This window comes from Periplaneta americana, chromosome 5 (genome assembly GCF_040183065.1).
Source record: "Periplaneta americana isolate PAMFEO1 chromosome 5, P.americana_PAMFEO1_priV1, whole genome shotgun sequence".
NCBI classification, from domain to species: Eukaryota; Metazoa; Arthropoda; class Insecta; order Blattodea; family Blattidae; genus Periplaneta; species Periplaneta americana.
The window spans coordinates 103,709,392-103,725,629 of NC_091121.1; the positions used below are offsets into that span (position 1 = coordinate 103,709,392).

At 33.2% G+C, this 16,238-nt stretch overlaps 1 protein-coding gene across 2 annotated transcripts in view; it reads right to left on the minus strand.

Annotated features, from left to right (window-relative positions):
- LOC138700051 (CD166 antigen-like) overlaps positions 1 to 13,519 on the minus strand; it is a 1,161,032-nt gene extending 1,147,513 nt beyond the window's left edge. For both annotated transcript variants that reach the window (XM_069826355.1, XM_069826354.1), the window contains exon 1: positions 12,753 to 13,519. In XM_069826355.1, coding sequence (XP_069682456.1) covers positions 12,753 to 12,810 — 58 coding nt within the window. In that variant the 5' untranslated portion in view covers positions 12,811 to 13,519. The remainder of the gene's footprint in view (positions 1 to 12,752) is intronic.
- Between the last annotated feature and the right edge of the window lie 2,719 nt (positions 13,520 to 16,238).

The window sequence follows — 16,238 nt, forward strand, 5'->3', positions numbered from 1 at the left end:
AGTAACGTCTCCGAGGAAAAAAAAAAAGAAATATTGGTCGTTTTGATCGCAATGCTATACGAAGAATTGTTTCATAGCGAAGGATATATTCCAAGTCTTAATGACATTCTGCTGTCTTCCAAGGACGTGGGAAGAGACTCTGTGAAAGATATTATGGAATATCGGTTTTCAATTCAAGAAAATTTTCTATCGTTCTTGTTTATTGAAGCGCTAAGATGTTATTGCAAAAAAATAATCTTAATCTGGCTTCACCATAAACTGATGATTCGAAACTTTACATTTACTATTGACTAAGACGCATTATATAGTAAGCTGACACAAATAAATGTTGTGTATACATTTTTCCTTCACTAAGTTCTGCAATAGTGTATTATATTAATAATAAATTATTTCCTTATTATAAATTTTCATCCATTACATTATATTGAAAATAATTTTATGCCATAATTATATAGTCCTATGAGTAGGCCTGAATGATAATCCAACCAAACAAAACTAGTGTCAACTTATTTCTTAAAGTCAAAGTATCTCTTTTCTGACCTCGTTAGTCATATTGTCTCTCAAAGTATAACGAGAGATATTTAACAATATTTTTTTTGTTTATTTTATTATAAACACATTGTACTGCCGACAAAACAAGTACCTATCCTTTATTAATGAAAAATGGAATCATAAGATACATTATAAAGTTATTGAATTAGTTTTAAAGCTAAATATTCATAAATAGAATAAAATGGGTTGGCCACCAATCATGGAAATTGATTATCACCTGATTGAACATTATTTTGAGGTAATATATGAAACAAATTAACACCCATAACATAATAACTTTGTGTGACTTTATCAAGTTTATATTTAGGAACATCGATCTTGTGCTTATAGGCCTAATATATATTGTGCCATGCTTGTGAACACCCGATTTAAAATCATGAATATGATGGTAATTATTTTTCATACAAATAGAAAAAACGAATGTTTGTTGGACCTATGTTTATTAGGACTTTTTGTCTCGTTTCTTGGTCATCTAGTCACTCTTGCAGTTTGTACCTACAACTATGAAAACACTGTATGGTAGACTAACTAGGTTCAAACCTAAATTCATCAATGTAAGAAATGCTACACTCTTCCACTTTATTATATATATACCGGTAATTGTCACTAAAAAATTTGATTACTTTGAAAAAATTAGCACAAGAGATATTATTTAGTTTTCAGGAGCATATCTATTATCTTTCTTGTAAAAAAAGTCTTATTTTAGATATTATAAGTTCCTCTGGAAACATTACTCCTTTGAAACATTTATTTATACAGAAAAAAACGTGTAAATAATAAAATAAGATTTATTATTCTACCAAACAAATTATTTGAAATATCAAAGACGTCTGTATTATCAGAATTATTTATTTTTACAACTTCTAATACATCAATATATGACACCTCTTGCAACGGGAGTCTTATCATAATTAATTAGTAATCTTGCGCAGAAACATTTGGACTTAGCGTACTCTTATTTCATTTCTTTACTGATACAGTAGATCAGTGTTAAATTTATCAGGTGATGTATCAATTTGCACTGAATGATTTCTTTCAGTATGAAAAATATAACAATTTCCCGCACTTTGAAATTACAATTCTGAGGTGTGAAAGTGAAATATAATGTTGAAATTAGAGTCTCAACGTCAACATTTAATTTCCTCATTAATGTCGAATTAGTACATAAATACTGCAGTAGGTTTGTAGTCATTAAAAAGGTATCTTCAGATGAAAGTAGAATTTAACAACCTCACAACAAATATTAAATAAATAATATTATTAAAAAGCAATTATATCAATCACCTAAAGTTTCTATTTTTCATTAGTCCCACCATAACCAATCATTATTACGTTATTATTTTCGTCGATATTATTATCAGCATTAGTAACATTAATTGCTTTAACTACTGGTACGAAACTATTATTGGTGTCACTTATGAGCTTCCATTCAGTCTTCACTGTATATACGAAGTGTAATTTAAACATCTAAAGCCCAGTGCATTGCTTCCTCCTCCTTGATATTATTCAGAGATGATAAGAACGATAAGATGATAATGGAGCAATGGCGGAATAGGTAAGGTAGGGGAAACGAAGGTTGTCAAAGAAATCTTCTTTCCACCATTTCTCTCAACATAAATCTATCAGGATCTGCATAGGATTCAAATAGTTTATCCCTGGGTACAAGTTGCCATATATCTAATCTATGATGAAGCCCTTTCCGTTTTAATAAAATCTCCTTCCCAGCATTTCTCTCAACATAAATCTATCAGGATCTGCATAAGATTGAAATAGTTTATCCCATGGGACAAATTGCATGTGTCTAATCTATGATGAAGCACTTTTCGTTTCAATAAAATATAGTTCTACTTATTAGCTACGTTATCTAACGAAAATGATTTAGCAGCATGTATCACTGTTTCGTAAGTCCTTTTCGTACAAGTGTGTGATCACATAAGCTATATGAGGTCCGTCTTGTTTGTCGGAGGATGTCAATAATTCTGACCGACGAGATCGACCACTTCCTACAAGTCCGCCATGATGAGATGATGAATAATTCGCGGAGATGGCGACAGAAGAAACAGAAATGTTTGTAGTGACATCTCGCAATGCCGTTCTTGTCCATCAAAAATTTCCTTTCCCCGTCGGGATATGGCTTGTAAAGCTGGTGTACTAGAAAGTCTACTCACAACACACAAAGATCGAAATAATTATTTAATTGGTATCGAAAAAATAATCATATTTGATAATCATCTTTCCACTTTCCTGTCAGAAAAATATCCTGAACTTTGAAATACAATTTGTCACTCATAATTATAAATAATGTATTTAGGAACTTAAAATTTAAAATGTAGTACTTTTAAAACCAAATTTAGTCATTTATAGCACTTTCAACGTCAGAATTTAGCATTTTGTAGCGTTTTTGAATGGAATACTTTTATGGAAATTTGATGGTAGAAACTCAATGTCATCAATGTGTTAACAGATACATTTTATACATTTTACAGTTAAAATGCTTGAAAATAATGAATAAGTAAAGGAACGTATAAATTTACAGTGAAATATTCTGAACATTAAGATGTATTCCAAAAAATATGGTGTGATTTTATCCCGAACCACTGCTACTAAATGCAATTTGTTTGTCAGTGAATACTGGAACTAAAGAGACCGCATAGGCAGCCAATATTCTATCATCAGCACCAGACAGATTAGTCGAGATAACGGTACAGACAACAACAAAGAGAGTATCAGGTAGCTCACATACCTGTGCTGTTCATAACGTAAAAACTAACATGAAGGCTGAACAAATTATTTGAAAAAATGTAAGAACCTGTATGTGGCGGGGTATTTGGATGAATTCTGATTTTTTCACAAAAACACAAAAATGTCGTCTCATAAAATGTAATTTCACATATATTACGCATTTTGTACTAAATTTCGCATTTTATCGTGGATTAAAAACTACAGCAATATACCTAATAGAAATACTTATTTTGACACCATTTGGACACTTTTTCATTTATCATAATTGTGAAAATTTACCATCTCTACTCATCTACAGACCATCCGTGCTGAACTTAACGGCTCAGACTCGCAGCTTTATGTTGCGTGGGTTCGAATCCCGCCAATTTAGTGTCCTATGAAATCTCAAATGGCATTCCCATAAGAATTTGATCCACGTCACGGAGTTCCACAGATTGCTCACCCATTGCAGGTGAAGGAAGCGCAAGGCATTATTCTCACTTTATTTCTATAAATACTAAAATGGTAACAATTTATGAGAATAAAACTATCAGCTGCTTTCCACAGGTTTCTACCATTGAAGACTGTATTCGTCAGTTTCGCACACAAAAATGCATAGCTTTCTTTCTTCCATTCCGAGTACTACTCAATGAATTCACAAACAATATTTACAAAAGAATATAATGATGAGCTCTCCAAACACACATTTCCACTTCAGTTACCAAGGCTTTAAAATCTTCTTGTTACGTACTCAGAATGACAATGGAAAGACTAGGGAGAAGTTTGAATATACAGTACAAAAAAAAATCTTAAAATATATTCCAAAAAAAGTGTTCCACTTTCATGAAAATAAAATGAGTTGGCCAGCAACCACAGAGAAAAATGAATTTAAAAAATATAGTGATATATGGAATTTTTCTATTATTGATTCAAGAAACGTAATTCAGTTATAAAAAAAATAATAATATATCACAATTATTACATCAATGAACAAATGTATCTAGATGTTCATTTTCAAGTCTTATTAGTTAAATTACAACCATCAAATTACATCAAACATTGTATGGAGGTAGTGTTGTGCGAAATCAAAAACACTGAACTACTCAAATTTTAATGTTTAGTGTTAGGTATAAATTAAAGGAAATGTAACAAAAGAAGCCGTACTAACCTTCCTAGATATGCAACTGAAGGTCACTGAAACCTTTGACGGTGTTATTTCTCCAGTGATACGTTTGAAAGACTAAAGGAAAAGTATTTACGGTAGTGTCTGTAAAAGTTAAAGTTTCAAATATATAAATACTTAAAGATTAATTCTATTTTATAAGTAAATTAAAATTTACGATTTATGGAAAATTCTAATATGACAAGCAAAAAATAATTTCTTATTCGTAATCTGCGAGGAAAACTTGACAAAAGAGCACTTTTTAGTTTCTACCCATAATTAGCAAAATCCATGCTGAACAATGAAGCAAATCGCTTTCGTAAATGTGTGTAATTCTTTACTTGTATTAGTCAATTATACCGAGAAATGTTTTGATTGAAGCACAGCAGTGCTCTATAGAAGTTCCTGTACTACCCTGAGTTGATGTAAACATCACGACTTGTATAATACGCGACGTAGTTAACTTCATAGGTTCGGTGTTTAAACTTCCATCCCTAGTAATAACTTACGCGACAAACTGCAGGTAGATTGTTAAGTGTTCATTAATGTTTATTTTTTAAATATTTATTAGTTATAACGCGACAAACTGAAGATAAATTTACTGCGGATTTCCCGACATCGTTCACCGTGGTTATCGGCTTGATTCGCTCAAGACCAGCAAGCAGTGGAAGTGGGCACGCGGAGAATTGTTCACCCAGTTCCTATGTACTATATTGTATATATTTTATACATTTCACAGGTACTCTAGCGTCTTAACCATATAGGGCGCTCCACCTGTGGCAAATAGGAGTTAGATATTGTCAGGACACAAGCTATATTTAATTGATTTATAATAAATACTCACTAGTTGATAAATAATTTACATTTCCCAGGGAAGGTTTGCTAGGTTTCTCAACATCCATAGTATCTACAATCACATTATTTATAAATACGACCTACAGGAAAAATATATACTGAAACCCGTACTTTTCTAATTCCCAGATCCGGTAGGCCAAATTCTTTACAATTGCGTTACGAAAGAAACTCGGATATCTATCCATACCCATTTACCGATCAAAATGCGTACATGCAAGGCATACCAAAAACCTGAACTAACCAAACTTAACCTGTCACTGAGACTCGATCTTACGAAAACTCGCTTTCTATCTATCTACTATGTACCCTTATCCTCAGAAATGGCCGGAAAATGTAAACAGATCACTTGCGCTCCAAGCCTACTGTTGAGACAGAACAAGTTTGCGGTTATGCTGTTCAGTAAACATGGAAGACCCAGTGGTGGACAGTAGGAAAGGAGCCAGTCTTTGCGTATTATCTCTTCTGTACAACAATACAAAAGCCGCACAAAGAAACAAATTAATCAAACTGAGAAACGTGGAGTAATCAGTACAGTGGCGGATAGGTACATATTTAGAGTCAACTCTTCACCAGGATAAAGTACAGTATATTGACAGTAAAAATGGCTCTGAATCTCTTATTGATTAATAGAGGACGCATTGTAATTATGTGAGAGGCTTACATGCTTCCTGAAGAGACAGATTTGCGCATACACTGTAAGGTTGAAGTCATATTTCGATTCATTAAAGCATGGAAAGAACAAGGCGAAGATGGGCTGAAAGGCCACAGGAAACAGAATTGCAGATCAATTGCCACGTTTGGAAAGAGCTTCAGCGTCATCCTGACTTTTTGAATATTTAATTAATTCAGTGCTACTTAGCTTGAGAGCAGTGACAGAATGCATTGGTAACAGGATTAATCGTTAAATAATGTGGGGGAACTGAGAAGTTAAATTATTGTTTAGCATCACTTTCCACTCTTATTTTCGTGTGAAATTGGCATCGGCACTCAATTTTTCTTTTGTTTACGGTACATATTATTGTTGTTATTATTATTATTATTATTATTATTATTATTATTTTAAATATAGTCGTTACTTTGTTTTTTCATTAACACTAATATTTAGGTAATTGTCAATATTTCAATATAACCCATACTGATTATACTAATTGTACTATTCCTTTAGTTGTGTGATTATATTCATTTGTATTAATTTTTTTTAGTTAATACTTGTATACCGAAATATATTTTCTTGTTTGTGATTATATTCATATGTATTCAATCTTTTTCTTTTTTTATTATTGTTATTATTTTTAAGTTAATACTTGTATACCATTATGTATTTTTGTATGTGCTTTGATCCTGGGTGAGTGGAAGAGAAGGCCTGATGGCTTTAACTCTGCCAGGGAAAATAAAACTATTATTAAAAGTGATGCCATGTGAATCGACCAGAAGTAAAGTTCGTAAATACATTTGTACCTTACAGTGGTAACGCAGTAGTACAGAAATAACCCCAGATCCATTTTAAGTTTTGTAATTGTTTTATTAAACAACGACTAACCCATTTTCGTAATATCGATTTCCTAGAATTTATTTTATTTTTCTATTTCTCTAGATCTAGGAAATCACGAAATATGTCGTTCTACAATTTGCTGAGAGGAATAATTGCTGCAATGAAAGCTCCACACGTTTATTCATGAATTTTTCAGTGGCTTCAGCAATGGCAGTTCGTTGCAGTTCTACATCTTTCAATTTTTTGAAGATTAAGTTAATGCTTCTTTATTTTGACATGATATTCAACATTAAAATATTTTTCTCGAGACTTCATTATTGCACAGCTTACAAAATAGTCTATTATATAATTTAATCGTACATAGCTAGATACAGTACTTTTTTTTTCTAGCGGAACGCCATTCCGGTATCTTTTTGTTATATTTTTAACGCGGAACCGAAAAATGTTCCAATTGTATTTCGCCCCGCCAATACATTGTGAAGCTTCTCCCAACTCAACTTCATTGTCTCTCCAAGGAACCTGCTTCTTATTAGAATTGTTGGACCCCCTTTCATCAACTTAAACTCTGATAAGTATGTTAAATCTCGGTTGCTAAAAGGCAGCCATGCTGCAACAGACGTCACAAGGAAAGAGCGTAACAGGAAAAGAGAAAATATTGAAAAATTGGCTATGCTGTAGAAAATCATAATAATAATAATAATAATAATAATAATAATAATAATAATAATAATAATAGTAGTAGTAACAATAATAATAATAATAATAATAATAATAATAATAATAATTTCTCACAACAGATGACCATTCATATCCAGATTACAATAAAACATAAGCCAAGTGCGAATTAAGATTTCTGATGGGGGGGGGGATAGAATCCTAGATAGAGAAAACCATACATAAAATTATCTTCATTCGATACGGCTCAACGCTTGGTTGCATTGAGTTACTTGTCTTGCATCTTGATCATAATAATAATTATATCCATGAGCAGGCTTAAGATAAGATGTGTAATTCCTAAGTTATTGATTGTTGTCAGCTTGTTGGTGATGATAATACATCCATATTATTTTCTTTTTTGCTTACTTAATATTTTACAAAGTACATACAGTATACTCGTATTAAAAAAATTATATTTCGTCGGGGGGAGGGGGGGATAGAAGTCATCCCTGGCAGGGATGTTAATATGAATTTATGAGGGTGGAATAACTTTCAAACAGGAGGAAATCCCCCCATCCCCCTCGTTAATTCACACCCTGAACACAAGAACTTAATTTAACTAATTAACATGAAATCGGTACTAATTTGGAAATTAGCATTACTAGCTATAAAAACATGTAATACTGTAATACTTTGGGTACCGGTATGCAGTTTAGTACATTCTTTTCTTACAAATAAATTTATTATTGTATTTTGTTAACCCAAATTGACTCAGTTTATACTAATATGGATTTCATTTCTAGGCCTATTTCTTCTGAAAAGTGCATTAAGATGTGAAAATAAATAAGGTTAATTATGTTTCTAACATCATTTTTTTTTGTCTGAACTTCATTTAGGCTTGAATTCCCAGTGCACTGGGCAGTATCATACCACCGTGCCACAGTGTGTAATTTCAAGCAGCTAGCCGGCCAAAAATCAATTTTCACACCCTATCTTTAATGCTAAATTCTTATATAGACGTGTTTATAACACTCCAAAGTATACTATCCAAGTGTAGACAAATGCTTACATCTGTCAGGAGACCCTCACAACAGAGCGAAAGTTGCATGTCTCCGATAAGATCATTTACGCTGCAGAGGCGGGCGCGAAGTATGTGTTTGGATGGTGCAAAGTGGTAAAGTTAATACAGTATTTTTTCTAATACAGAGTGTGGATATATTATAAGAAGGTATGTACTTACATATAAGCTAATTTTCGTGACAAAAATTATCTTATTGTCTAGAATAAGTGTCTGGATAAACATGTGCAAAGAGTTTGAGTTTTATCTTATTATATATTTCGAGTTGACTTTTAAAAGGTGTAGCCCTCTATCACCTCGATAAAATTTTGTAGAGATATTCATTATACTTTTCTGAATACGACGTCGTGATTTTTTTCTGCAAACAGGTGCAGACAGAGTAGCTATTAATTATTTTCAGACACCATGCGCTCCGTAATCCGGAGAGCTGTTTTCCAGATGTGGAACAAGCGCGAGATAAAAGTGAAATTCTCAAACATAATTGAACATTTTGGTCTCAAAAATTACTCTGAAGATATTTTACAGTCAATAAAAAAATACATTAAATTTCTATGCTCGAAAATTCGATTACGGTGGGAAAAATACAGCTGAAATGAGAAAAATGTCCTAAAATATAATGCGCTATGTTTCAACCAAGATGCAAAGTCTGAAAATAAAATATATAATACTTTGCCATCTACTACAAAACAATTCCAATTTGATTCTGCCAGTACAAGCATTCGAGGACGTCCACGTAAACTTTTCGGAGACTGAGCGAAAGATCAAAACAGAAAAAAAGCTAGTCCATATTTTAAAGAAAGATCGCCAGAAGAAGAGCTTTCTGTTGCCCATATGAATTTCAGAACATCTAGGAAAAGAGATGCGACCAGTATTGTAGGAGAGCTTTTACTTGCATTACTTCAACGTGCGACAAAATGGGGGAAAAAAATCGTAAAAATTGATTTTGCAGGAACGACCAACAATTGTCACCTAATAAGGATCTCGCTTTGATTACTGATCTACAGTTGACCTCAAATCAATATAAAGAATTAAGAGAAATACAAAATCTTGTAACAGTTAATTTATATCCACCGTTTTACTTATTGCGAAACATTGAAGATAGGATAGGTTCAGGCATGTTGACATGATATGTTGTTGACATGATAAAACAAAGCAGTCGCAATAAAAACGATGCAAATACCGCAAGAATATTTTTCAGGGAGGTTTCCACTTTCGCATATATTACGGGAATAGATGGAAATCTAATAAGTCGTTTACATATAATATATCAGAAACCTTTTTCTTGTGGTTTTGCAAAACTGATGAACGGGCACTTGACATGTATGCAAGGGAGACAAGGAATTATATTTATGCTTGCACAAATAGTAGTATATGCCTACAATCCTTCATAAACTCTTGGCTCATGGACAGAAGGTCACAGCACATTATTATACTTACTGGCAAACTATCTGAGGAAGCCCAGGAAACGAGGAACAAATACTATATTAGACTTTTCAGAGAAGTCTTCGCAAGAAAAACATCAAGAAAGACACAAATACCGATCTTTTACTCAGGCTACTTATTTCTTTGGACCCTTACATCACCAGCTTAAAGAAATTAAGAAGAGGAAATCGCTGTCGATTTCAATAGTAGTGCTGCAGTTGTCTCCGAGACTCCATTAGTCGGTGCTGTCAAAGGAGAGACTAGCAGCGAGGATACAGATTCTGATGGGGATGCATCTGACGTCCGAACGAGTAAGATATGTAGCAATATTCCTTCGCCTTACGCTTTCAATTTTAAGTGCATTCCACATTATGAACATTAATTTATTTTTTTCACTCGAATCGATTTTTTTTACAATATTACTATTTTTACTTTCAGTAAAAATAGTTGCTATCTTAATTTTCATTATTAGAAACTTATTCACTTCAATAATTGAAGGTACATACTAAATTTTATGAAAATTGAGCGATTAGTTTTCGAGAAATGATTTTTGGCCGGCTAGACTCGCTATATTACACACTGTGCGTGCGCTGCAATAAATTTTACACTGAGCTCCACCAGCCTTTTCTTCACAGAAAAACACTGCGTAAATATATATTTAATGTTTCAGATATAGATTTGATTTTATCTAAGGCGTTTTTCACGATCTTCCTAGCTATATTCCTACTTTATAGCATGTGTACTGTTCTCGTCCCTCAACTGTGCTCAAACCTCTGCGCTCGGTGTTATGCAGCGGAGCCGAGGCACGGTCTGTCGTACTAGTGTACGATGAAAGTAATCATTGAAGTTCATCAATTACCACCATTACCTTTTAGTGCTGGAAAATCCTAGCTCTAATAATAACTTTCCATTCACCACGCAACACATTTAACTTAGTGAATATTATGTCATTGGACTGAGTGAATATAAGCACAATTTTCACGATGGCACGATTTGAATTTCTAAAACTTTTATTATTTATTTTAATTTTCAATGATAACAGATTGGTGTTATGGAATCACTTTTAAATTTTATGTTGAATTATTGCTTGATTCCAACAGATCGCGTTGAAAACTTCTTCATAAGCCTATACATTAAAAAAATAAACTGTTGGTAATTGTGGAGATCCACTCCACCATCGATTTTTTTTCTGAAACTCCCTAATTTTTACCTCTTTTTTTTTTAAATATCTTAGAAAAAAGGTAGCGAGATGATCTAACCTAACCTAAATTTCGACTTGGGCATCAATGCACCAAACTATTAAGATAAGAGAGATTGATGTGTTTGTCAGATTGATGCCCAAGTCGAAATTTAGGTTAGGTTAGATTAGGTCAAACCAGCTATAACAGCTGGGGGGATCGTGCTAACCACACGATACCTCCATTCTGGTTGGATGATCGTCCACCTCTGCTTCGACATGTGGACGTGAGGCCAGCGGCCGGCTGGTCGGTCTTGGCCCTTCATGGGCTGTAGCGCCATAGTTTTACTTTACTTACTTAGATTAGGTCAGGTTAGAAGTCGCTACTTTTTTTTTACAAGTTCTTTTGAAAAAAAGGGTAAAAATTCGGGGTTCTCAGAAAAAAAAATGATGAAGTGGATCTCCACAATTACCAAAGTGTTACTGAACAATGCTATCATTTTACTTTGAGAGATTTTCAGATAGTATAGATTAAAACTTTTAGGCTATATGAACTTCGTTTTAAAATACATGCATAGAGTCGTTCATGGTAAAATTTCTAATCTTCACAAAATACACATGGGAGAGAAAACATACTGCAATCATTGAAACCTTTCCACATTTCTCGGCCTCAAGTAACTCAGCTATCCCCTCATTTGATCCATCTAACCCATAACGAAACGCAAATCAGACGTCAATTCCATGTGTGGTGTGAGGATATATCGAAGATTGTCCTATTTTAAATTCACGGATTGATGACATTTGTGAGGATACATCAAAGATATAATTGGCAGTCATATTAATAAATCTGTAATTGGCCTATAGTGTTTTAGTTTACATGATTTCATTTTAAACGAAATAACGTAATTATCACATCATCGTTAGATAAAAAAATCCGGAAATTAATTCATTAGAAGTATTTTTTAACATAAATTAAGCGATAAAGATAAAAAAATTAAAATATAATCAACGTAAAATATTAAATCTTCAATTAAATTATACTTGAACAAAAAAAAAAAATACAATACCCCAGTAGACGAAAATTTCACAGTAAGATTTCTAATAAATATCAGTCTACAATCGTCACGAAAAAAGACATCTCGGCAGACTGAGGAAACATTGGACTGTTCAAATTTTTTAGACTTAACGGAATGTTTGACTCATAAGTGATTCATAAGAAGAGAACGACGCAGTCGACCCTTTTCAATAGGCCTACATATGGCCTTAAGCCTCCAAGAGACCACAAGAGAAAATATAATAAAAAGTTACGCACGGACAGTATAATGTAAGCAACGATTCATTGTAAATTCACAAATCCCCCATGAGCAACTTTTACAAACCACAGCTGCCGCATATGAAGGACATAGTTTAAAAAAAGTCTTTAACTGCAGAATGTTCGTTGCTTAACATGTGGGTTCGAAATAAGGCGGTAAGTTTAGGAAGGGAGAGCCGATTGAATGTAGCAATTCAATCACTGCTCGGAAGAGTGTTGTAGGCGAGGGAACACAGACCGATTCGTCATTCAACATGTAATGATACAGACCTACATTATATCAGTTTAAGCAGGAAGCAGTATTTTATATACACTGTCACTTACCACAAAGATAAAGATGGAAAATAAGTGTTGTTAACCATCTCAGTATGGAGCGTGACATTCTCAATTCCAGTTGATATTCTTTGCGGAGAAGAATCTTGAGTTAATGTAGGAACTTCACGTGTGTTGACATGTTTGCTGTCTTCACTCGTAATTTCACAGTCACTTTATGTAAACTTTATTAACATCTACTTTCACTTTTATTTACTAACGCGTATTTTTTTCTCTAATTCGTATTTTATAATAGTCTAAAAATGTTAAACGGTACTCACGTCTATACAAGTATTACTTTATTATTAATTTATATACCGCGGAAATTTCTAAATGTAAACTTTACACCGCAAAACTGTTTTTATGTAAAATTCCCACTAATTTACAAAATCATTATATGTATTAATTATTTACACTAAGATAATTATCACTGTATTACGACTACTTGACGACAAAAACACACCTAAAGTCAGTTACCACTTCCGACAGACAAAAACATTTTTACGAAGTTCGTAGTTCTCAAAATATACTACACAATTTCCCTTAAAACATGTTATTAATTGCTACATTTAATGTATATTTCAAGTTTCACACACACACGCACACAAACTTCATTCTCCATTGTATTTTAGGACACTGAAAGTTGTACGTTACTATAAATGTTGTTACAATCCAATTCTGACGAAATTGAAAGATTACGTGAGCGTATTATCGAGGACGCGATTCAAATATCCCTCAAAAAGCGTGCTAGTAACCGCACCGTGTGCCCGCCTGTGGCATTCTCCCGCATAGATGCCATCCTCGGCGACAAGTGATCGCCCAGATAGTTCACAATTCGGCCACTAGAAGGCGTTACTACAGAATGCCATGCGCATAATATATCCTGCTACGTAGTTCACTTACTTGCCACTTCATTACTACACACTTCAAGCGCTAATTAACGGAAGTATAAAAACAACAAAGCGACATGTAGACATCCTTTAATTTTCAGTCCTCAATTTCACCTTTGTTTTTCGTAATATTTGGACATAAATAGTGTCCACTTTTATTATTTGCCTTCGAATGAAAATTTTCAGATGTGTTCGGTATAAATGTTGCTATTAAACCACACAAACTTTAAGATTTAACATAGGCCTATTACGCAAAATTAAAGTAACAACTCTTTATAATTCGCCTTAAAATGAAGTCTGTTTTAAGTATGTTTTGTATCCCTATTAAAGGAAACCGAGAGAAACGTTCCTTACATTTCCCTTTATTTTTTAAAGTAGCAACGTGCCAACTGTCAGAGATCTCAACTGTCTCTGTGATTTTAAAGCGATTTACTACAAAGCAATTTATAAAACACGCCAGGTAGGAATATGAGTCTAAACATATTTCCTATCTTGCCGTAACTCGTCATCCACTAACTTACTGATATGGGTGGCAACCTAAAGAGTTAAAAATTTTTAATCGTGTTTCAGTCTGTTATTTGGTGTCAGTTGCTAGTGATATGTTTATAGAGTGCGTAATAATCAAAGTTTATTTACGCCCTTAAACCTAGGCTGTTTTTAAAACGCAGAATTTAAAATAACTATAAATTTAAGAATGAAATTAAATTTAAAATAGTTGTCCAACGAAAACAAACAGTTAGGCCTACTTTCACAAAACAAGGCGAAATGTATTTAAAAATCCAAATAAAGCTAACGAACGTAAGGCCTGAAAAAAAAACTAAAAAAAATCATAACACCTTATAAAAAAGTACCACAAGATATATATCCATCTGTAAAAGAATATCGTCCTTGTTCCTGCAATAACTCCTATGTACAAAATGTAAAATGTTTCAGTAGGAAGAAAAAACGCATTTATTCATCCTATGGTAGCCGTACATAGGAGAGTGTGAATTCCTACATTTTCGAAACGAAGAAATATAATTACATATAGAAGATTGTATTATTTGCTGTATCACTATTTAAGTTATTTAATAGAGCAAAAATCTGAAAATCGATAAATATGTCACATAGAGGTTATTGCAGGTACAACGACGATATGAAAGATATTGTGAGGGTCTTTAGACGACGAAGTAATAGTTCACGAAGAAGTGACCTCAACTCCGAAAGAACTGCTGGAAAAAAATGTTGAGTGTAAATGAGAAGAAGAACGCATTGATGACGACGGTGAAACTCAGCAATACAAGAAGACAGAGACGATCCGCTTCTAACCACAGTGAAGCACTAAATGTATCGACCGATTAACTAAATATTGTAAAATGCTATAAAAGGACTGTTTCAATTATAGGCTATAGCTACAGACGATGAAATGAGGAGGCTTTAAGCCTTGGCTTTTCTGAACCGACGCATGCGACGTGCAGGTACGAGGCCCGCCTCGCACAAATCCGGACTACACGAGAAATAGTGAGTGGTTTCTATAGTTGCGAGGTGCGCAGACCTCGCATGCGTCGGTTTTCAGAAAAAACCAAGGCTTAAGTCTAACATGACCACAAAATAAACACATACTAAAAATTTCTTTTTCGGAGTAAGTACTGTACTTTAATTTCACAAATCTAGCAACGCAAATTTTGAATATTCTTGTGGGCCTATTGCATTTGCAATATAATAGTAATAATAATAATATTTACTTATTTATTTATTTATTCACTTAAAATTAAAATGTATTTATTTTTATTAGGATGTTTCTACAAGAAGAGTACTTAACTATCACCCAAAGAAATTTTGTTTCTATCTATCCTCACATTGTCTTCTTCAATAAGATCTCTAAGAATTTATTACTCGTTCTATGTTATAGGCTAATCTTCTACGTTCTGTTCATTACTTTTTACCTTAATAATAATTTATCTTCACAGGTCACTGGAAAAGCTCTGTAAAAGACCATCTCAAATATGATGACTAGATTTCTTCATCGGAGTGAAAGGTGACAGGCTTTACTTTATAAAGAATGCCAATGTGGCCAGGAATTCACACCACTCGTACTGCAATCTCAGAGTCCTTCGCCAGAAATGAATGGAAAAACGTCAAAATCCTCACGACGAGCGGTTCATCAGAATAAAAATTCAGTATTTAAGACATTGAATGGCTCTCAATAATGTACACCGCTTTATTAAAAGAGCACTGTTCTTTAAAAGCCAAACATTTCTAAATTAAAAAAGGCTGGTGAAGCAATTAGTTCAAATTGATATACTTTTCCGTCTGTAACAAAATAACTCACATATTCATTCACACAAAATCCGTCGGGGTGGGGGGGGGGGGAGAAGTGAAAGTAAAATTCAGAAACATTCACTGAAACATAATCCATAAATAAAAACTTCTCCAATTACTTTTTAAAATTAGACGAGACTTAAATAAATTATGGAACGACTTATAATCTATGGCAAAGTAAGAGATGTTCTAATGCCAAAAGTCATTATATTGATTTCCTGGATAGCTTTGAACAATCTCTGTATGAACTAAAAGACGTTAAAAATCATATTATTTTAGGTGATATTAATATTCAAATTTTAGAACA